General features: G+C 41.3%; 1 protein-coding gene across 1 annotated transcript; it reads right to left on the bottom strand.

Moving 5' to 3' along the window:
* Positions 1–149: 149 nt before the first annotated feature.
* zbtb7b (zinc finger and BTB domain containing 7B) lies at positions 150–20,373 on the bottom strand. The gene is made up of 4 exons (XM_079344400.1): positions 20,024–20,373; positions 18,143–18,236; positions 3,546–4,621; positions 150–3,141 (listed from the first exon to the last, which is right to left on the bottom strand). Exons 3-4 carry the CDS (start codon positions 4,613–4,615, stop codon positions 2,508–2,510), a joined length of 1,704 nt encoding a protein of 567 aa, XP_079200526.1. The 5' UTR covers positions 4,616–4,621; positions 18,143–18,236; positions 20,024–20,373; the 3' UTR covers positions 150–2,507.
* Positions 20,374–24,403: the final 4,030 nt, after the last annotated feature.

Genomic DNA, 24,403 nt, shown 5'->3' with positions numbered 1-24,403 from the left:
ATAAAGGCTATGTTTGAAAAACTATAAAGACATTTTGTGACTGGACTTAGATGTCAGCATCAGTCTGAAATCCAATGCTGATCAGATGCCAGGCATCAAAGCACCTTGTTGTTTTGCATTATATAAAGTTAAAAAAACAAAACAGAGAATAGCAAGCATAGAGGTCTTTATTTTTTTTCTTTGCATAAACTGAAACAAATGATGGGGAAATGATTCATATCGCTGAGAAGGTCTTACTAAAAACTGAAAGAAAAAAATGTATCCCTGATAGCGGGGTCCCATGTCAGACCGGACCCCATGTCCCTTCACCGAAGCCGAAAGAATAAGAGTTCACATAGAAACACGCACACTTCACAGCTGGCATCAGACAAACCTCATTCCTTCACAAAGCTATGACTGGGAAAAACAACACCCTTCAGAAACAAGACCAACTGTCATTCTGTCACTCTAGTAGGACTGGTTTTTAAAAGGCATACAAAAGCTTTTCTTTTTATCTACCTTTTTTATCTCACAAATGTTTTAAATCATTTGAGTTTTTATATGTTAAACAATACACAATCTTCTACTTTGAGGCTGCCGACCTTACACTAAAATGAGGGGTGTTGTTTGTCCTCCAGCACCAGACGTTTTCTTCCCATTTATATATTTTGTAAAATCACTTAGTGCATTGCTCAAGTTTTCCTGAGAATAGTTGAAGCACAAAAAAATAATAACTAAGGCAACTTCATCCCAATATACATTATATTGACTACATCTCTGTATTATTATGCAGGTGGAAGAATGTTCAAAGTGTGTGGGTATTAAAGAATTACTATTTCAATCACAATCTTAATCAGGTGAGTTAATGGAATAGATAATGAAGGTCAAACAAAAATGCTCGAAGCTCTCAAGTCTCATAGTGCAAATAAACTGAAATAAAAAGAGACAACAAGGAGTGGATAGTGCACACAAAGCCAGATTAGCACGGCTGCTACACGAGGTTCTGACTAGATGGGTTTCAAGGATTGTATGTAAAACGACAACTGCGGTCACTTAAAGCCATTAATGATTGCATTAGAGCCTCCAATAAACCCTAACGTACTGGTCCAGACAATTTAAAATTCAACTACAAAGTTTTTGGTCAAAGAAAACTAAACTCAAAAGAAAATGGCCCCTTTGGACACATGGTGGCTAATCTAAAAGAACTGCCATGTAATAGCATGCGATACAGTACTGTTGAATTAACAACAGGAAATCATGCTGAAAAGGTCTAACTGCAGTATCCCTGGTTTTCTGTTTAACTTGGACGTTTTTTGTTTGTATTTTACAATTTTTGTCGCCTTCTTTGCTCTGTTCCCCGTACGATGGAATGTGCCTGAATTATTGCAGTACCTGATGAGGTTAAATGTGCAAAGAATGCATTTGAGGAAGACTTGCCGAAATAAGAGACATGTATTCCCTTAAAAAGGCATTAAGGTGTATGGAGCCAAAAATCTTTTAGCGCAACGCAGCTTCTTGTAAAACTTGGATGACAAGTGGACTGTGTCCCAGCCTGAAATTGGTCTCAGTAAGGAGTTTAAGCAGAACAGTTGCAATAAATAACAATAAATAAATAAGTACAGAAAAAAGGGCAATGCATTTCTTTCATCCACTGTTTTTCTCTTAAAACAACAAACCCAAACGAGTGCATTGGAAGACTAACATGTAGTCTTCAGGAAATATAGGAATTGTCTTGAATATATATCAACTCATTGACCCAGACTTGGTCTCTTTTGGTCAGGCATTTAACACAGAGCTGCACAGCTCTGAAACAAAGATCCTTTCACATGGCTTTCAAAACAGCTGGGATGAAACTTCTTTTCAACCCCAACATTGGCTACAATTCTCCTCTCTCCTCTTATTAACCTAAGATGTAAGACAACAGATTTGTTATATTCTTTGGTTTAAGCACCAAATTAAAGCAATGTTTCCACTGCTGACTGAAAAAAAAACATTGCCTACAATGAACAGAATAAGTTTGATTAGACTGCACTACCACTGATAACCACCAGAGGACAGTGCATGCATACTCATTCTTGTGATCTAGACGATATTACTTCTGAATTGCACCCAAATCCATACATATTTATTGTAACTAAAATACACATTTTCAAATATCCCTTTATATTACAGCTCTGGATTTTGATTTGCATAGTATAAAGCATCCCAGGTACCACACACTCAACACACACATCTCAAGCTAGAAAATCAAATCACAGCACAAACATGTAATACATAAAAATGTACAGCAAAGGAGAAATAAAATTAAGAAGACAAAAGAACTAAAGCCAGGAGTCAAAAGTTTAAGATATCTCAGAAAACCCGTTTCCATTTTTTTTTCTTTTAAAGTCATTTACTTGTTTCTTTTTTTAAGCGCTCTCTATATGGGAGCAGCAGGATAAGTCCAGCCACCTGAGTTAGAATTATTATTTTTTTATTGTGGATACTTTACCACACAATCACACACATCTACGCACACACTCTTCTCACTATTCCTCTTCCTCCACTTCGTCTTCTCCGATTTCCTCTTCCACTTCATCTGCCCATCCATCACGCTGCGAGGCGGGTGAGCGGGTTTCACCTGGATCTTCTTCCTCTGCCTCTCTGCCCTCCCGTAGCTCCAGACCTTGCAGGAAGAGTTGATGGTAGCCACTAGCCAGTCTGCGAGGTCCAAGTTGAGCCAAAGCCTGAAGGGCGAAAGACCGCCCCCTCTCAATGTCACCTGGAAACATCAGCGGAGGGCCGGTGCCAGACCCACTCCCGCCATCCAGCAACGCATGAGGAAGGAATGCTGAGGAGTGGGCCTGTAAGGACAGAGCCTCAAGTTGGCTGGACTGCTCCCTCTCATCTCCGTTCATTCTACCATCCTCACCGACCTCGGGCCCGCGTCTGGGCCGGCGTGGGCGCATCTCTAGGCAGCTGTATCCCTTGCGATGACGCTGAAGATGGTCCTCTCGAGCAAAAGCCTTGTGGCAGAGCGGGCACTCGAAGGGCCTTGCCCCACTGTGGAGGGACAGATGATTTTTGAGGTCGTATGAGTGGAGGAACCGGGCAGAGCAGTGTGGGCAGGGGTAGGGGCGCTCCCCTGTGTGTTTCCTCATGTGGATCTTCAACTTATCATTCCTACAGAAGAGATGGGTGAAAAAATGAAAATGAGGCCCAAAGAAAGAAGTAGGTAACCAAACTACTCAACTCGACTTTCTTTACATAACACTTTTATGACACAATTGAACCACGTTCTTTACATCACAGATATTAGATGTCGAAGAGTTGTTCTAATGCTGTCTCCCTGTCTGTATAGAACTCATCATTTCTCTTTCCTCGCTCAGCTCGTTGTGACATGTTTCTACCTGTTTAATGTATTCGTTTACTTGTCAATAGCTTTCTCACATTGAATCAATGTTGGGTCTCAGTGAATATTATTAACGTGAGTTTGGTCTTGGCCTGCTCTATATCTACACAGCAGGAGATATGAGATGGGTGGATAACATTTGATTAATTAAAAGCCCCCTGAAAAGTTTCTGTACCGGGTAAAGCGGACTCCACAGGCAGAGCACTGGAAGGGCTTCTCCCCAGTGTGGGTCCTCATGTGCCGGGGCAGTTTTCCTGCCCCGTGGATGATCTTCTGACAAACGGGACATTGCTGGGGCGTCTGAGACTTCCTCTTCCTCCCCCCTCCTGCTGCTGATGCAGCTGCTCCCCGATCAGATACAGAGGTAGATATGGAGTTACTTCCAATCAGCATCGAATCATCGCCACCACCCTCGACGTCGTCCTCCTCTGACAGCTTGTCATTCAGAGCTGAAAAAAGAGATGGGTGGGCTGTAAGGGGACGCTCATGCTGCCAGTGAAAGAGTCCTCCATTATGTGTGGCCCCTCTTCCTGGCTCTCTGATCATCCTGGAACTTCCATTCTGGACTATTTTCTGATGAAGCTCCTCCTGTTCTGGGCTTGGAGGCTGGGTAGACGGCTGGGAGCGGATGCTGTCTGACGCAGGGGACGGGTGTGAAATGGGCGAACCAGGTGACGGGTTCAAAAACAATGTGTTGATGTAGGTTGGCCTCATGTTTTTTACCTTCTTTCTGTCTGTTTTTCTTCGGGATCCTTTATCTACCCTGCTCTGTTCTTGCACAATATTTTCTGTAGCTGTGTGTTGTGACCTTTGCTCCTCGGCTGTCTCGCCTTCGGCCTCGGCCTTCTCCCCCAAGATGTCTCTGCATGCGTCAGCCACACACTGAATGCCCAGAACCTGAGCCCCTCGCAGCACATCTCTCATCCCTGAGCTTGGGATGGTCAGTGTGGCAGTGTAGGCGAACTCGAGCAGCGCGTCCAGGGCGTCTGGTGCCACACAGTCCAGCTGACAAACACTGAAACCTCCCCCACCCTCGCCGCCGCCTTCCTCTGCCCCAAACAACCGGCGGAAGTAGAGACTGACAGCTGCCATTACTGAGCGATGAGTTTGGTAGCGCGCCCCACGAGATGTCAGAGTGAGGTCACACAAGAGCCCCGCCCTCCTTTGGTCATTCAGGTGGGACAAGAGCTCGCTGCTGTGCTCCGGGAAGGGGATCCCAATCAGACCGTCCTCTCCTGGAGACATTGCCACCTAGGATAGAGAAAGGAAAGATGAGTTAAGAGGAGGGGGTGAAGTCCAAATGACTCTTTGTGAAGAGTTGCTAAGAGACTCCTAAAGGTGTCAGAATCAGCCTCAGATACCTCCTCAAATATTGCATCAGATATCAGAGTACACCAGTCAGTGCACTAATACACTCGTCAGATAGCCTCCAAAGATTCAATGTTAATTATGGTGTGACAATTAAAGGGATACTTCACCCATTTACATGAAGCTGTGTATCATTAGAAACATGGTAGTGGTGTTGAATGGTCATGAATCCAACCCTCATTTTGCCCTGAGACGAGAAAAATGTGTTTTTCTTTGCTTGAAAGTTTTCTTCATGTGATGCAAAAAGCGTCATATTGCACCATGTTCCATGTTTCTAATGATACAAAGCTTCATGCACATGGGTGAAGTATCCCTTTAACAAACAACAGCAGTGTGCTGCATCTTCACAACACTTTGAATGGGAATAAAATCTGTCTTCTATCAGACTTAACTTTGCAGTTTCTAAATTAATAAATGAAATAAACTAATAAGCAGCTTTACTTTATGTCAGAGAGCTTTATACACATTTTTAAAGAGCCTAAAAGTAAATCCACCGTAGCGTGACAAGGAGACAAGGAGGTTTGTTCACGTAAAGGGCAATTTAAGGCTAGGCTTAGCAGCAACTCTCCCCCCCCCCCTTATCCCTCCCTCCCCACTCTCAGTACTTTCTCTGCAGATTACTAAATCAGGAGGCGGTGATTTTGGCCAGTGAGATGGGGGGTTGGGGCCCTGGAGGACTATTTCGATCAGCCAGCAGGGGAGGGAAATTTAACAACAAGGAGAAGATAAAATATCCATTAGACCAAGGATTTATACTGTATATATAATCAACCAATCAATAATAAAGAATCGAAAAGGATGCAGGATTATGCGATGTGCTGGAGGTGCTGTAACCAACTGCAGTAGGTTAATTCCTGTGTGAAACCTTTATAGCATTAGCAAGTTAATTAAAATACCTGAGGAAGAAAGGGACTGACGAAGGGAAGACAGAGAAAAGAACAGCGACTTAGTGGAAGGGAGGAAGTGACAGGCTGGAGTTGGTCAAAGGGGAGAGGACCAGCAAAAGAATGAGGAAGGAAAAACTAACCAAAAAAAAAAAAAAGACTACAACTCGAGTAAGACTAAGATGATATCTTGCCATTGTTGCCAAGTGCTTACCTATGGTGGGTTTGTGTTGGGTATAATAATTAATTAACACATGCAGTATAGACTATAGCTATTTTTGTGCCCTGAAATATCGTCTGCTGTGACTTGGGGCTCCATATAAACTAAAATGGATTCTTAGTCCGTTTATGCCAATGTGCGGCGAAAGATAAATATGTTGCAAAGCCAGGCCAATGATTTCATTTCTCCGTCAAAATCATTACAAGGCCCGGCATTATTAAGTCCCAACAACTCCCTTCTATGGCTCCCTAAGCTCGCACCTCGCCCAGTCCACAATATACCTGCTCAACAATATCTCTTAACACACCTGAGCAGACCAGATTTTCCACAAACAACTCACCCTCCAGATTCCCCCTCCCTGCCCTCTATCTCCCTCCCATAGCAACTGGCAGCCCCCTAGCCATCCAATAACAGTGTTCACACAGAGCCCAGAGGGCTTTGCACAATGACGGTACATCCACCTGACTAACCTGCTCCAAAACACACCCTATTAAACACACACACACAGACACTGGAGTACACACACCACCAGTATAAAACACAAATGCACACACACACGCATTGCGTGCCAATCTGTGGCTCCCCCCACCCAGTGTTGTTCAAATTAACCTGTTAAGTGACAATCTCAATGCCAGCCTATTTTAAACACGTGCATGTATTAATGTACCGTACTCCGCCCCTTTAAATGGACAAAAATGTTCAAGGTACTGTACAGTCAATCAAATAAATACTACTCAACTTGCCAGCACTTTTTGACATCCTTTCCACATCGATATCAAGCGTCACAAAAGTGCTCATCGTCATTCCAGGAAGTGTCAAAATAACCAGAAGTCTCAAACGTTAACCCTACCTTCCCTATCTTCATGGGCATTGGCACAGTCAGCTGGAGACGAGGCAGCGTGTTCCTCGTGGTATCCATCTCTGTGTTCTGTAAACTTCTCTCCTTTCACTTAACTTCTCACGGTTTTAGAAAACCACTTTATTTTCCTATTTCCCTCTTCCTTTAGAGTAACTTAAAAGGTCGATCTCGCCGTCATACGTCAGCGTAAAGCGTTGATCCTTGGGGATGTCGACCTGTTTTGCACATTCTGTCACTCGCTCTCCTTCCTGTTGTATCAAAAGAGGGTGCTCAGTGACGAAGACAGATTTAGAGATACCCCTCCCACAAAGTCGCCTACGCGCCCCCTCTTGCCAAAAGCCAACGGCCCATTTTCCGAACAATTTCCGATAAACACCATCTCCACGTCGACCTCTCCCCCTCTACAAAAAGAGGCCGACAGGTTTGACGGGCTTAAGTGTGTCGGAGGACATTAGGATTAACAAAAACTTTGGGGTGCCCTTAGAACACAAACAAACAAAATGAACTAGAAGGAAGAGAAGGACACCATTGACTTCTAACAAACCATTTCAGAAATAGCTTTTATTTTTAGTCAACTTTATGTCAAAGTTCAACAATCACCTAAGAACCAAAATCATATTGGCATTATGAGTCATAAAGCACCCAGGAACAAACACTCAGGTCGGTGCAATATGAGGGTTAAACCATATTACATCGAACAACAGAGACAAATGAGTGCACAGAGCTCTTCCTTTGAAACCAAGTCTGCTAAACATCTCATGAGTGCAACAAAAAAATATCGCTACCAATAACACTGATATTTACCATTAGTTTTTTAAGGCGACACATTTTCATTGTGCGAATCCACCATGAAGTTTGTATTCAGCATGTGTTGTGCAGCAACTGACGCAGACGGGGGGTGGGGGGGTGAAGAGGCCGTGCACACTGGCACACACACTTACACATTTACACGATATCAGTGCATTATGATGATTGACAAATCGTGTAAGCCTCAATAATGCAAGGATGCCAAAGGTCACCTGGTTACAGCTCGTCTGTGAGGTTCGTCTACCTTTGAGTAACATGTTAATCTTTTATTTTTGTCTCCACAGCAGGTGGGATGAATAGAACGCCTGTGTTTGGGATGATGGGATTTTTGACCATTTTGTTTTATTTAAGGATAAATAGATAGTGAAACATATAAATGCATACATGGTTAGTTGAAGCCCCTTATCATACTAAGATCTGTGTTGAATTCTGGTTTTTTTTAAAGCAACATGAGTGAAAAAACCCATACAGTAATTATTCATGGTAAACCAGATTTGTTGTTATAATTATGATTATAGAATTCCATAAAAAGAGAAAAGTAGATAAGATACACAAAACAGAAACTTTAGAAAAACAGTGCAGTAAAACAAGACATAAGGGCTTTAGGAGGAGCACACGGCAATGCACATTAAATTTCCGGCGCAGGGGCGAGAGAGAGAGAGAGAGAAAAAAAAGAACCCTATGGGTGGTAGGTGGTTTGAGTTTGTTATTTTAGGCGTATTCCTAAGAACACATGCGTCTTCGGAAAATAAGAAGATTGCAAACAAGTTGCAGTGATTCCCATCAAACATGCATCTGTGAGTCACTTTATAGTGACACATCATGGCAGGCACAAACACAGACACACACACACGTACACGTCCCCTCTTTGCCGTCCTCGACACCTTTGTCTGTTTTTTGTTGCTTACTACGGATATATCTACATCATGTGCTGATTCTTGCAACACATTGTAACTTTTGTTTACAGAGACCACAAACACTTTTTATCTTCATTTAAAAAAGAAACAAGTTCAAAAGGGCACGCTAAAGTATTATATGAAACATTATTACAGTAAGTTTAGTCATGTTAGTTCGGGTTAAGTTCCTTACAGTTAAATAACTGATATCACCTTTGTCTGTTAGGTGTGTCGGTCTTGCTTTTGCATGACACATTAACCACAAAAAAACACTCGATAAAAATGTTTCAATCGCTCACAAATTGCTCATCTGTTTCCTTGTTATGCATTAAACACTAGAGATGTTAAAAATGTTTATCCTTCCAGCAATTGTCCCTTATCTCTTTCTTTGTTTTTCAGCCTCACCTCCTACTCGTTTGTCGACAGCGGACGAATTAAACTCCTCTTCAACGCAACCGTTTCCTCACTCTTGCTTTCATTATGTACACACTCTTCCTCTCTCTTGACGACGAGGCTTTATTCGTAGCATAAAAAAAAAAAAACTAATATTGTGCAGCCAATATAAATAATTTAGCTTTATAATAACTGTCAGAAACCCAGAGCCGCACTGTCGTCATACGAGCAAACTAAACAATGAAGCAAAAACATCGAATCCAACATGTTTAAGAGGGGATCCAGTACAGATTGGTTTTTGTATTGACGGGAAACGGAAACTTAACTGTAGCCGTTACTGTCCACTAACACTACTCTGTGCAGTTTCTTAAAAAGTAGAGAATTTTGTCACAAATTTGTTCAAAGGCCAGGAAAATGACAGCAGCAGCATTTCCCGAACCTGCACACAAAGATTCATTCTTCAGCAAAAAAGCAGGTTAAAGTTTCGTACGTATGTATTGAAATCTTTCTGCATGCGCTGTGTGTGTGTGATGAATAGAACCAGAACTGTCAGTATTATTTTTATGGGTCTTATTTTCCATTTAAGGCTGTAAGTTTTCCCAGTCCGCCTCAATTATATTGACTCCAGCATTAAGGGGGAAAATATGACTTTATACCATTCACAGAAAACTGTGGCGGAGAGAGAGAGGGAGAAATGCTTTTATATATTCTGATGTCAGATGTTTTTCCAAAGCGACTGAATGTGTGTTTGTGACTGTGTGTGCAGAATCTTGGTTAAAGTGAGCATGCATGGTTGAATATGTTGTAACAGCTTCCTCAGCACTGAAATAAGAAAAGATGAAAATATAGTTTGTCTTTAAACTTTGTCAAGGCCATGAATTAAATTAAAAATAATTGAAATTGAAAAGCAAGTTTAACATAATTTAGAAATGAATTGTAGTATTTTAATGTCCATGCTCTGCTATACAAGGTCTCTATGGGGATACATTTCTATTACAGGAATAATAATAATATAAATTCAAATCCTCAGAAATAAGCAGCAGCTGGCCATTCTGTGCAACAAATGAAAAGCTCATTTTAAACACACTGACGCATTGACAAACACAGCTAAGTGTGTTCACTCGGATAAAACACAGTAATTGAAACGTTCTTCATAACCACAACATAACCTATTATAAAGCTAAACTACCACAGTGCCAGAAAAAACAACAAAGCTGCCAAACACATGGAAAGTAAAATCAAGCTCATACCGTTTCTCCTCCACACATTTGTCTTCCTCTCACCACTTTTCTTCTGTATAACAGAGGGACTTCTAAATGGGTAAAGAAAGAAGAGTTTTTGCCCTCTTTACACCTCACTTATTTGGAGTAGTGAGAGGAGTGTGGTACTGGGACACCTTCTCTGAGGAAGAGTATGGGAGGAGGAAGTGAGGGGGGGGATGAGAAGAGACGAGTACAGTCACATCGACCAAACCAAAGCTGCAAAGCACTCTCTCAGGACTGTCAGAGTGCAAAGACCTTTACATTTAAAGCACTAAATGTACCCAAATACACACAAGTGGACGCACCCAGGTCTTGTAATACTGATCATCTCTGCCACGAGATAAAAGCTCCACCTGCTCAGTGTCCCAACAGTCCCCTCTGGACTGCACATTTGCATCCCACCAGGAGATATAAAAACCGACGCAACCAGGGAGAATTTGAATCTGCATTTGAATTTGTCGAAGACGAGAGCTGAGACGCGATCATGATAAGTGTGATGATGGAACACTGTCATGACTCAAAAGGGAGTCAAATAACGAGAAGTCCAGTGAGCTGATGCAACTCAGCCGTGGTTTGTTCTGTCTTTTATTCAAGAAGACGACACAGCAGCAGCCAATCCTTCCCCTGCCCTTACTGTAACTGGGGCATTATGGTGTGTGTGTGTGTGTGTGTGTGTGTGTGTGTGTGCGTGTGTGTGGACGCATGCGCACATTGTGGTCTTAGTTCCAAGAACACATTACATTATTCATTTAGCTGGCAGAGCAGCGGCCCTTATCCCCTCGCCCTGCCACACCACAAACACTCCACTGTGAGCTCCAGCAGCAGCACGTTTGCATGCCAGACCTGAACACCAGCATGAATCTGCTGCTGGATTATCTGCTTATCAACATGTGGGACCAGACATTTGGGTGGCTCAGTGCTACCTGAAGTTGATTTAAATAAAGGATTTCCTTTTTCAGAAATGGACCTCTCTTTTGGCAAGGCAACACAGTCTGAGTAAAATGGGTAATCAGGATGCTGTTGGGCATTGTGGAGGATACTGCCTCAAAAATGAAAGAAATGAGCAGTAGTTTTATGTAGTATGGAATGGCGTCGAAGGAAATCCATCTGATGTGACATATGAAGAATTCATAGATGTTCAAAGAAGAAATGAGATTTTAGATTTCATTGATGTCTCACCATTTCATCAAATGAAACATCTGTACGTTCCAGTAACAGTGTGCTGACTTCCTCTTCTCTCTGAGATCTTTCTTTCTATTGTTTTACAAAAGAGTTTCCCAAAGTTAAAGAAACTGTCGCAGGACACCTGAAGCCTAGTGGTGTGCACTCAATGTACAGAGGCCGCAAGAGCGGGCAGCCCGGGTTTGAATCCAACCTGCAGATCCAGTCACACGTTATTCACACCTCTCTCTCTCGCCGGTTTCTGAGTGTATCAACTTTCTTATCTCCAAAATAAAAGGCATAACGCCCCCCCCCCCCCCCAAAAAATAAATAAATAAATAAATACCTTAAATGAATGTACGGATGTTCGGAATCTGAACATTGAACATCTACAAAATAAGTTAAATAAGTGACAACAAAGAACCAATCTACTTTAGGATAAATTAGCCTTAGCTCCCATTTCCTGAATTAAATGTTGCCTGATTTTACAATATCTATACGTTTAACCCCATATACTCATTATCTCTGTCTTTTTCTTCAATTCTAGATATGAATGAACCCACGAGTATGTTTCTAGTCAACTTCAGTGATAGGGCTCCAAGTTTGAAGAATAAACAGCAGGATCGACCCATTTGGTGGGGAGGCTCTTTAACGATGTTTCTTTAAACACAAGAAAACTTGTGTTAATGTTCTGAAAGTGATGAAAAGTTCTTCCAAATCTAAAAAAAAAAAAAAAGTCTTGCAAATCTTTTCTTTGTGAAGAATCAGCATCAGCCTTTGAACCATGTTTGTCAGTGTAAAAGGGAGGAACGAGCAAGGAGCAGGAAAACAAATCAATCTGAGGTTGGAAAGAGGAAGGTAGTACGAGATTTGAAAACAGACAACAAAAGGAACATGAGGGAGGCATGTTTTCTAAAAACACACATGTTCTTAGAAATCTCACTAAAAAAAGGCAGGTTATGAGGGAGGAGAAACACACGAGCATGAGTGAATGAGCGAGTGGGTGTAGAGATACTCTAAAAGATAAAACAGAGAACAGAGGAGGTTAAGACAGGAAAATCTAGTCCCGGCCTCGAACAATCTGTGTTAGTGAGGCGACATGAAACAAGAGTCGAGAGAGTAAAGTTACAAGGGGAGAGGAAGGGGGAGACAGAAAGAGAGGAGCGGTGACATGACAACTGGGAGATTAAAAAAAAAAAAAAAAAAAAAAAAAGAGTAAGAGGTGCGCAAATGCATGCAGCTACAGGAAGTAGCAAGAGTCCTTGCAGGTGTGTGTGTGTGTGTGTGTGTGTGTGTGTGTGTGTGTCTCTGAGGTAGAGCTGTGGTAGTAGGCAGCTCTATCATTAGCATCACCAAAAGGGAGTTTCAACCTAAGAAGGAGAAGATATACAGATGTGATAGAAAGCATGCTGACAGAGTGGTTTCACACTTAACTCTCCAACTCTCATAGCTCTTATTCTGGTCAGCAGTTTCTTCCCCCAATACAACAGTCGGTGTGTGTGTGTGTGTGTGTGTGTGTGTGTGTGTGTGTGTGTGTGAATGACATTTATGAGCTCTCTGTGTTGATGAATTTGAGAGTGTGATGAGTAGATTGCAATGTAAGGTAAAGAAACTGGATATTCAAACACTGAAAACTGTCGTTACTGGCAAACAGTCATTTATCAGCACGCTCCCTGTCACTCAGTGGGGGTGTTTCAGTATGTTGGTCGTCGGCGCAAACAAATGAACTGTGTGGGTGTTCATCTTGAATAAATTGAGGCTTAGTCTGTATCCAAATTGGTTCAGACATTTGACGGCGTGAATTTATAAGGAAAACAAACGTACGCTTTCTATATTTTTAAAAACACAATGATAACCATAAAAATGTAAGTTATATATCTGGTACAGTATTTAAAACGTAAATGTCCAACATGAAGGTGATTTATTAAGATAAAATATTATTAGTAAGATAAAATATTATTCATTATATTTGATGCAGACATATTGTAAAATGTATAAATTGGATTTCTTCTTCTTCATATATATATATGCAGCTATAATAACTAAATAAATCATCTGAGGCTAAGTATTGAGAACAAACGTTTGTTTTTCGGGTTTGTCGTTCACGTGCAATTTTTCTGTAGAAAAACGTGAACGACTGTGAATTTAAGAAAGAATCAATTCATTAAATTGATTGGTATTGAAGAGTTAACTTGATGTAATTTGGCTCCATTTGTGTGTGAAAATCTTCAAAAGATTCAAGTCTGTACGTGATATGTATCTTGATGTTGAGGTTTTGAAGATGTTGGATGATCTGGAGATAAGGAAAAAGAAATGGCGTGTAAAGTGCGACGTGTACAATTTATTACAGTGTGTTTACATGGTGTATTCAAGTCTAGATATGAAATTATTAATGTGAAGAAAGAATAGAGGACTAAACTACTAATTCAATATGGGTGAAAATGTCAAGGACAACAACCTCAGTCTGAGAGCTGAGCTGTGCAGTAGTTGGTAGGAAAATTAATAATTAAATATTTTTTCCATAATATCGTAAGTGTTCGAGTGTTAGTGTGCATGTGTTTTCCACGTCACTGGTAGGATCTCGAAAAACCGCTGCCCTCCTCCACAGATGACGGCTCATTTCGGAGGAAGACATTGCAAAAGCACTGGACACACACACACATGGACACACACACACACACACACACAGAAAATGTCGCAAAACTAACAGATCCTGATCAGTTTCCTCTTCCTGTACTCAGTAAAGATGGTCGACCACTTTAAGATGGAGAGATAAAATGACACAGAAAACAAGTAAAAAAAAAAAAAAAGCTTAGACGACTTAAGCAAAGAGAACAACATGACCTTTCTCGAGAGGCACATGTGTCACCATCCTGACAAATCATCCCGACAACTAGTTAGACTGACAGGAGAATGTTTTTCTGTGACTATAATCAAATAATTATTGTAGAACTTCAGAATAACTTCATGAACGATCTGACATGTCGCTGACTGGCAAAGGCAAAAAATAAGCTTAAAGCTTTATGTATGAAAAAAGCAGGCATAAACATGGATGTGTTGGTCCAATAATAGGACAAAAGAAAGAAATGTAATTCATGAGAATACTGTCACATGTCCTCATGCAATAATGATTGCTTACCAAATGATGCAACAAAATTATTTTATGTAGCACATTTGATATCACTAGGATCATCTTAGCAGGGGGGCTTGTTTTATCTCTGGCCTGAACCCATATAATGTGCTTCTACCTCCCCTCTATCGAGTTGTTTTGTACCGATGAGAGGGGATGTTTTTTTGTTGTTTTTTTCCAAACTGGAAGGTGAGCTGCTGGGCTTCCCCTTTCAAAGATCACACATGAAAAGGGTCAGGTTTAGCTCCCATCTCCAGCTCATGTTTGAGTGTTTATTCTCATTTTCCCTGAAATGTTGTCTCACTGTACTTTATAATAACCGCCCCCTCAAGCCATACAGAAACAATTGCACTGTTACCATAACAGCTGAATCATGATCACTTTTTCTCAAACACCGTTTTTTTTTTCTCTCTCATCCTCTCCGACTCTTTACAAGAAGAAGAGTCACAGCCACCTGTTGATTGGTTAAGGCCGAGGTGGCGTGGGCTGCGCAGCCGGTGGTCGAGAGTGAGGGAGGGTTGTCAAATGCTACAGAAACTCATGACTGAAAAGAGGAAATGGCAGATACAGAACTTCCTCTATTGACACAGATCGAGTGGGGGCAAGACTCAACTGTAGTAGCAGCAGACTGGATTACGGACACTGTATAGTCACCCCTGAGGCATTATTGCCTCTCTCAGTGGGGAAACAACGGCCATATATGGTGAAAACGTAGCGTTTGTACAGAGGTCAAAGGTGACTACCAATCATAAACAAAGTTACAGCATTGCAATGATCGCCATGATAAAACCTTTCCCTGAAATATTTTCTTTTTAACAGTCTTTCCCGTCTGGGGTTAAAAGATTTGTGTTCGATTAGTTTCACCGGTGGGATGATGGACGGTGGAGGACCTGAGAAAAAAGGTGAGACATCTTCAAAACATAAAGGTCAGAGAGAAAACCTTTGGTTCTCTTGACTCCCATTCTCCTTCCCCCCTTCTGACTCTCTCTCCCCACCTTCCTCCCACTCACTGGGTTCGTATGAAACTGAAAGACCCATTTCTGAAATAGGGGGAATTTACATGGGCTCACATGCCCTGATTAGAGCATTTCCTGGAACTGTGTTCATGCATGTATATATTTATATACAGTATGTATTTATGCTGATGTGTGTGTGTGTGTGTGTGTGTGTGTGTGTGTCTGTGTGTGTGTGTGTTCCTTGTTCGACAGACCACTAGCTGTAACTTCCCCCTACAACACCCATCAGTTCACAGACACATGGTTGTCACCAGACAAGCCAAGGTCACATGATGTGCCTCAAACTTGCCCACCACACACACAAGTCACAGAAAAATGCATCTAGCAAAGAGAAGACAGCCGTTGGAAACCAGTCTTTTAGCAAACTGACATTTACACTGTCCTTACTTAAATAAAGAATGATTTAGTTTATCAAATCCTTCAATAATATTCTCCATACTATTTGAGGTGATATCAAGAAATACATCCGCTATTTCTTATGTTTTAAGATTGTAACGTTCCTTCTTACGGAGGCCAGCAGGCATCTTGAGGGTGAAGCAATAAATTCACACCATTGTCTCCCTCACACTTTTCTGTTAATAGTGAACTGGTCCACTGCGCGCCCCTACAGGCCGAGAGCACTTTTTTCTAAAGGCCATTGCACACTGAGTCTGTTTTTTTTTTTTTTTCATCCTACATTGAAGCACATTAAAAAGAGAACTACAATCTCATGTTATGTCAATCATATTTGCACACTGACTCCGAAACTATTATCCATTATTATTATATTAAGAACAGGTTCATTTTTTCGTATTCAGCCCTGTGATGGTCCACCTCTGCCATCCTGAAATACACTAAGCAAGGAGAATTCTGCAGCTCCTTATCGACAGGCAAAACTCTCTCTTATCTTGTTTTCATGTACATGGACCCCGGTGTTGTTTTTTTAAGGAGTGAAAGAACCAGAAAATCAACTTCACTGACATTTTGTCTCATACTACAAAAGTGAGAAGCTTCAGTCTTGACACTTTTTAAGTCACCACACTTTTAGAACAATGTTAGTTATCATTTTTAAATATTGAGCTTGTTCAAAAAAATACACTCTAGAAAACTTGAATAGTAATCCACACAACATGGGGCATCAGTGACCTAGTGGCTAGTGCTCGAGCCCCAGGTACTGTAGGGAGGCTGTGATTATCCATGCGGGTCTGACCTGTGGCTAGTTTCCCACATGTCCTTCACAACTCTCCCTGATTTCTGGCTCTATCCACTGTCCTATCTCTACATACAGTAAATGCATAAAAAGCCCCAAAAAAGACCTTTTCAAAAATCCATGCTAAAAAACAAAACGCAGCTAAATATTAAGTTCTAAAAAGTGCATAGCATATACCATTTAATTTGTTGGTGTTATAGAAATAAATCCTGTGCTCTATTGCATGATTGAGCAAAGAATAGCTCTCTTCACACTTCCCGTTCAAGGCGCAATATTTGACGTCTGTGACTTCTTGCCTTCAATATGAATGTCAAAGAAATGTGATGGGGGGACAAAGTCCCAGTAATGCCAGTGGGAGGTAGTAACAGAGGTGTTAGGGTGAGACAGGATCAGCAGAGCCAGCTGTGTGTGCATGTCGAATAGTGTACTGTGTATGTGGATCCCCCACTGTGCTTTCACAACGCCTTTATTCAATGTGAATTCACGGGTTGGGACAGTAATAATACAGTGTAGTGGAATCAATGTGAACGTAAACTGATATAATGAAGGCAGAGCTCTGTTGTGTAATTGCATTCTGCGAAGGGCAATATCACATCAGCCCATTTAAATGATTTACATTTATCCTTATAAGAAAATAAAACAACTTCTGAGGCGTTAACATACAGGTTAGTTATAAAATATTTTACTGTTTCCTCTGCTCACATATTCTCCAAGGACATAATATTTAACTATGTTTACTGTGGTTTGACCTTCACAACAGTGGCTTTATGGTTTAAAATAAATTTTAAAAAAAAAATGTCAGGCTATGAAACAGTCACAGAGGTACAAACTTTTATAAGCACATCTACAAGTTTTTTTTTTTTCCAGCAGACGCATAGTGGACTCCATTAACTCAAATAATCTACGACAATTTGCTGTAATTTGTGAACTGTTTCAACTAGAAATATTCTCATCAGATTTGAAAAAAAAGTCATTTCAAGTTCCTCATTAGGGTTTGGGGTAGGTAATACATAACATGAGTTTGAGTTGGTAAATCCAAATTACCAAATGACCCTTCTTGGCTTTTGATTATTATTCCAAATCAAACGTTGACCAAAAAGAAAATATTATTATTTTGAAAAATCTAGTGTTAAGATTTGATTTGGTCCCTATACAGTGGAAAATTAAGACAGATTTACAGTCGAAGAAATAGTGAAGAGCCAATCAGACTTCATGCAGCGAGCGGTCGACTGTGGTTTGACGGAAGTAGGCACGATTGGAATCTTTAAATCAAACTCTTTGATCAATCTTTACATGACTATGTTTTTGATTTCTCTTGAGTCAAACTAACACCATTTATTTTAAGACATGGATAATCGAGTAAGAGTGCTCCATTATTTAACATGTACAAAGAGATCATTATAATCTTACATTGTTTCAGCTCAAAGATTGGCCATTTGAAAAGGTAAGAATTAAGAATACTGATATCTAAGCTAATATTTGTCCAGCTTTACATCTCTGGGCTTGCCAAGACACGTAGAAACATTACTCAAAGTGTGTTAGTGAGATATCAACTCATCATACAATATACACTGTAATTATTCCTACCTCCAGTCCATAAACTCTGCAGATGTTTGCCTGCTTTCTTCTGCCTCTGGCACCCCCTTCCTCTTGTGTTCAGATGTCAGCAGAGGTTATACACCTGTGGGGAAAAGGCGAGTTAGAATGAAAAACCTGATTGGTTAGAATCATTCATTAACAAAAAGGCAAGCTACGGGTCATGTACGGTAACGCACTAAGTATATGAATACATAAGAGATGAACTGATATGTGGTAAACAAAGTGCTGACTAATTGGGGCTTGTGTTATTTTCTTTTTTTTAATTTTAGCCACAGTGCATGTGGATAATCACAAACACAGACAGGCAATCACATGATACATCAGATGTGGGATGGAGTGTGTTTTGTGTGTGTGTGTGTGTGTGTGTGTGTGTGTGGGGGGGGGGGGGTGTTGTAAAAAGGGACGCAGATAGAAACCAAACACTTCCTACTTTGACTTCTTCGGAAAGATGTTCCCCAGTGTTATGTTGGAAAGCCCACACACAAGCTTACACAAAGCTCCTCTAGATGAATGGAATGACAACATACTGTACAGAAGTGACAACTAATAGCTCTCTAAGAAGAAAAAAAAGGGCAAAACAAATGACGAAGGAAGCTATGCATCTGCTGCGAAAACAGCCTGTAGAGAGGCAAGCAGGAGGCAGGTTGTGTCAGGACGGCAAGAAACGAGGAATGAGGCACAGATGTCCAATTATATCGCAGACAGAATAGTCCAAACAGAGCTGGCATTAACAATTTACTTCAAAACCCTGATGGCTCTTCCATGTGTGATGAACCAGCCCCGAACGAGAGAGCACTAAACACTCACATGAAGAACTCTGGCACTCAGGAAGGAAAACTCTTAGATCCGACAAAAAGAGACTGCTCTTCTTTAAAACTTTTTTCCTCCTCCTCAGTCCACAAAAAAAAGGTCCCTGTAAACGATGTTTGGTTTACATCAGAGAATTGCAAGAAGAGCTGAAGGAGTTGCAACGACACCTGAGCCTGAGTGGGCAGAAGACATTGACTAGCTAAAGATTTAACCAAACATGCTGTGCCCAAGACAGGGAAACCAAACCCAAGCCAGTTGAGCTTGTTAGGCCGGTCCGCCAGAGGGGCGAGTCAGCAACACAGACCGTAATGACACACACAAAAGCCCACTGGCATGGCAGCCCTCCCCACCCATGAGGTAGGCAGAAAGAAGCTTTAACCTAACATTAAACAGCCTGAGCACATCCTACTGTAACACAGGATGGTGGGCAGGATTAAAATAAAACACTGGGTGCACCACGGGGAGGATAGTGATGGTGATAATGATGATTAACAGACCACTGATGTGTGTGTGTGTGTGTGTGTGGGGGGGGGGGGGGGGGGGCGCCATCATGATTTAAAGTCAAATCCCATAGGTGCACTGCTCTGCGTGGCCATGGAAGCAGAGAGGCAGGTGAGGTGCGTGAGAGCAGGTTAGGTTTTGGATGTCAGCCGGTGTTCTCTGCTATAATTAGCAGCCCAGTCTCCAGAAATGTACCCGCCGACCCCGCTCTCTCTCTCTCTCTCTTTTGCTTGCTCTCTCTACTCACCTGGGCGCACACATCAAACAGAAGCCGAAGCACCTGCTCCTAAAAAATAAAAGTCCGCATTTGTTTCATTTATTGAGCAAGTCCAAAGCGCCAACTGGCTGCATTATAAAGAGGGAATAAATGTCGACAGGAGTTACCGAACACCCGTGACGTGGGCTTGTCCTCCCGTGACCCCGTTCAAACTGGGAAGGAGGAGGCTATAAATTAACGCGAGTCGGTGCTGTCATGGCAAACAGACATGTCCTTATGTTCCATTTAACTTACATGTGCGTTTGAATTGTATTTAAGAAGGAGGCAGGTGAAGTGTTTACCTGAGCGCCGGTGTGTCACCTGTTCAGACCGGTCGCTTCCCACCTGACTGGGCTGCTCAACACTTCCTGGATTATTCCGTTCCACCCTGACTACTTCTTTTACTCCCTCTTCTTTTATTTTGCTGGCTCTTTTCTTTCTTCCTCGCAGGTGGGGGGGGGCACGCTTCTCGTCCTCAGCTCCAGGGGAGGTTTGAATCCTCTCTAAGTCGTGCGTCGGCGTTTTTCACTGCACCTTTTTCAGCAGACCGGCTCTCTTCTTGGCTGCACTGAACCCCTGTCTACTGCCTCCGCTGGCCCACTCTGACTCCCTGCTCCTTCTTTCTGAGAACCAGGAAGCGGCTTGCCCTACTTACGCCCAGCCGCGGATTGGCTCTGGCAGGGCTGGAGAGGAGACCGCCAGGGTGGGCAGGGCACAGGGGGAGGGAGGGGGGGGGAGGGGGGGCTCGCTCTGGTGCGATAGGCCAGCTGCGATGTCAGTCGTGGTGCCGGTGGCAGTAGGAGGAGAAGAGGTGAGGACAGAGACCCCGCGCCTCCTCCTCCTCCTCCTCCTCTCTCCTTCGGGCATCTTTTCACAGAGGTGGGTAAAGTAGGATACATCATTAAGTGTATGAAAGCTTCCCTTTTGTTAGCCTGTCACATGAAAAAAAAAAAAAAAAACTTCGTGCCCCCCTCCCCCTCTATTCATGACTCAGCATTATTACCTGTACAGCCATCCGGAGCTGATGAACAGGTGAAAGTCAACGCTTGCAGCCTCAGAAAGCTGCAGGACTGAGACTGACAAATAATTCAAGTGCTAAATGAAACTATGAGAGGATGTGTCACATCCAGTATGAAGGCAGAAGCAAAGGGCAACACGAGGGACTTTTAAAAACGACTTTAACTGTAGTGTAAAAGTGAAACAGTGAAGAGCAATAAAGTGCCTATGTCTGCAGTGTATGCTCATATGATGGCTTTTTTCCAAAGAAAATGACGTGACACAACAAGCACAGACTGGAACAGCAAAACGTCTAATATCACTACAAATGCTGTAACTCAACTCTGAACACTTGCATTTATGCGTCCTATTTGAAGTGGTTTTGGTATGGGAATCACCTTGTTTCAAAGTTTGAATGTCATCCTTAACTTGCTGCTGCTGCAACAGGCTGTCTCTCACTCTGTGTGTGTGTGTGTGTGTGTGTGTTTGGGTTCTGAAGTGAGGGTACAGGAAGTCTATATATAATTTTGAGGTTAGCTTTGACAGCCCACCTTTTACCGCCTCCCCTAACCTGAAATCTGTGCTTATTCTGCGGTTCAGCTACCAGTCAAACGCGTAAAACTTCATGTAACCCATGCCACATGTTGCATTGCCAAATGTTAAATTGTTTTAAAGTAGGGGTTCCAATCACAGGAGAGTCAATACTTTGTTCACAGTTACGTTTCATGTAGACTTAATCTTCTGTGTTTTTTGTTTTTTATTTTTGAACTTCTAATGTTAAATTCAGGAGAAAAGTTTACCCCTCTACACTTGGTAATATTAGGGAATATAATGTTGAACTGGTAGCACAAAAGTGACCAATGGAGGAAAGTCCCCAAGAGTCTCTAAAAACATTTGTACAAATACTGTAATAAGTAGCATTGTCTACTTAATACTTACTCTTCAGCAGTTCCATTTGACGCTATAGTCAATAAAGAAAGAGATTGGGAGATTGTGTGAAGTGACATCTTGGAAGGAAGCCAGACCGGACTTGAACCTGGGCCACCCGCTCTGAAGGATATAGCCCCCGTACATGGGGCGCAACTCACCAACAGACCATCACAGCCTCCAGATAATGCTTATTAATCCAAAAATAATCCACTAGCTAATGTTTCTTTTTTTGTTTTTCAAAGGTGCAGCCTCTACTTTATATCAGGCTGAAATTTGACTGTGATAGTTTTTGCTTAACAAGCTCTTGAGTAACTACGACCATGTTACAAAGGGCCGTCAAAAGAAATGGCCCTTAAAGTTTGGAAACCACTGTATTGTTAAAAAGGCAAATTATTTTGAGTCTGGATCTAGAATCAATCCAGTGATTGAGCATGCAGGAACAAAAACCTTCTATTTATAAATGCTATTCAAATTGAAGTATTAAAGGCTTCTTTTAGGCTAACTTACACCTGCTTGCAAACCAGTTAAAGTACAGCCTGAGACTTCTCTCTAACTCTATTTTAAGAGGCAGAATGATAGGCAGCAATTACAGACCTATTTATCCTCCAACCTCTATTCATGGATTGTAATCCAGGCTTGTCTGTCATCATTAACCTCCTCCCATGTGGTCTTACTGTCTCCATGCTTTACAATGGTCTCACCTCTTCAAGTTTTCCCACCATTTTAATTGCTATTATTTGCTCTTGTGATAACACATAGGCTTACTTAAGAATTGTCAAATGAACTATTGTGAAGATGCTTTTCTTTATGCTGTGTTGATTGGATTTTTAAAGTGTTATTGCCACCTAGTGGTCACTGCAAAGAAAGCAGGCCTGAATCCCAAGTGTCTGTAAAATGAAGCCTTCGCTACAAAACATTTCTGTTTCAGATTTAATTTCAGGTTAAACTAAGTGCCAAAGAGATTTTCACGTTAATTCAAAACCTTAACCTTAATGCTAGATGTGAATGTTTTTCTGCTGAGAGAGAGAGGGAGGCTACAGGATTAGATTTGGGGATTAGATTTGGGGAGATTTGGGGATCCAAAAGAAACTTAGACTGTGAGGATGAAACACAGCAAACTCTTCTTTTTTTAAGTCTAGTTTATTGCACGGTAAAAACTGAGTCACCAAACCTGAGTCCCGAATCGTCAGAGTTCATATTTGAGTAACAAGAGGTCCTGTCCAAATTGAAGCGTTTGATAACATGGAAATCTGTCTGGAGTAAAATATTGACTTGTAGGCTATGCAAATAAAAGGATAAGTTTGGTCAAATTTGCCACAACATGTTTGTTCAAATAGTTGTGGCAGAGGAAAAAAAAAAGTACAAGTTGAATAAGTTGAAACCTGAGGTAAGCTCTGGTTTTAAGCATGTTTTAATTTTTTATAATTTTTACTTCTATCCATAACTCACCAAAGTTAATGTGGAAGTTGGCCTAATTGGATTTTTAGACTTTAACATGTTAATGGCCTCAACGTCGGTCGTTTGTCCTTATTTATTCCAAAGGTAATGTCTTTAAGCTTTGTATAGTGTACTTTTCCTAGTGTATTTTCTCTGAAAATGACAGAATAGTGCATGGTAAAATGTGCATGTTACAAAATGTGAAACAAAACGGTATACTTTTGTGTTTAATAAAGAGCTAGCTGATAAGGGCAAAATCAAAATCAAACCAATAGCATAAAAGTCTAAATTATATAGTGTGTAAAAAAAACCTTTGGTAATACTTAAAAATGTTCTCATGTTAGTCCTTATTTTTTTGTTTTCCCACACATCCTGCCTAAGGTTATTAATGAGTTTTAATATGTTTTGCATGTAATGAGATCATGCCTCATCATACTCCACAAGATGATATCTAACCGTCTTTATTTGTACTTCCAGATATACACCACCATCATCATTATCACCATCATCATCATCACCATCATCATTATCATCATCATGGTTGTCATCATCATAATCATAGTACACACCTTCAACACCACCATACTTGACATCATCACTGTGTTATCATTGTCAGCTATTTTTTTTCTGTTCAAAGCTAGAGCTGTGATAAATACAAAATAAAACATTTGGTCCTTAAATGTATCATCTAGGCAACATGGTATCAAGGGTTAAGACAAAAGTGCCTTGTTGCTACCCACACAAAACATCAAACATCACTGGAAATGGCATTTAAAACAGTGTTGGGAGCAACAGAATGAGCAGCAAAATGAACATGAGGCTGATGGTAGCACAGAGCAAAGTGTCAGGGAAACCGATAGTGTGTGAACGTCAAAGAAACAGTTAGTCACCAGAGATGTGAAATCAGATGAAAGGCTGTGAGACAGACAAGAGATGAAAGACTGAGAGGCTGAGGGTGAGAAAGCATAAAACGGACCAACAAAGAGACACATATTTACAGTACAGGGAGATGGAAGGGACAGAATCAAGAAAGCCACAGTGGATTGAAGAGCAATATTGTGTGTTGCACAAAAAATAATAATTACAAAAGTCGTCAGAGTGAACACGTTTTGTCTTTGTTCAAAAGCTAAACACCATATACCTTAGACAACAACACTACCAGTGGACTGGTCCTAACTCATTAAATTCATAATGAGTTCTTAATGATTTTCTTAATGAAACTCTATATACTTATATTATCATTATTTTGATGAGGAAAATATTACACTTAGGTGCAGAGTGGGAAGCAAGAGGGAGTTGGAGCTGGAAACCAGTTGTCT

This window comes from Symphodus melops (genome assembly GCF_947650265.1).
Source record: "Symphodus melops genome assembly, chromosome: 5".
Taxonomy (NCBI): Eukaryota; Metazoa; Chordata; class Actinopteri; order Labriformes; family Labridae; genus Symphodus; species Symphodus melops.
Note: the sequence above shows the minus strand (reverse complement) of the source record. Positions and strands in the feature narration are given on the sequence as shown.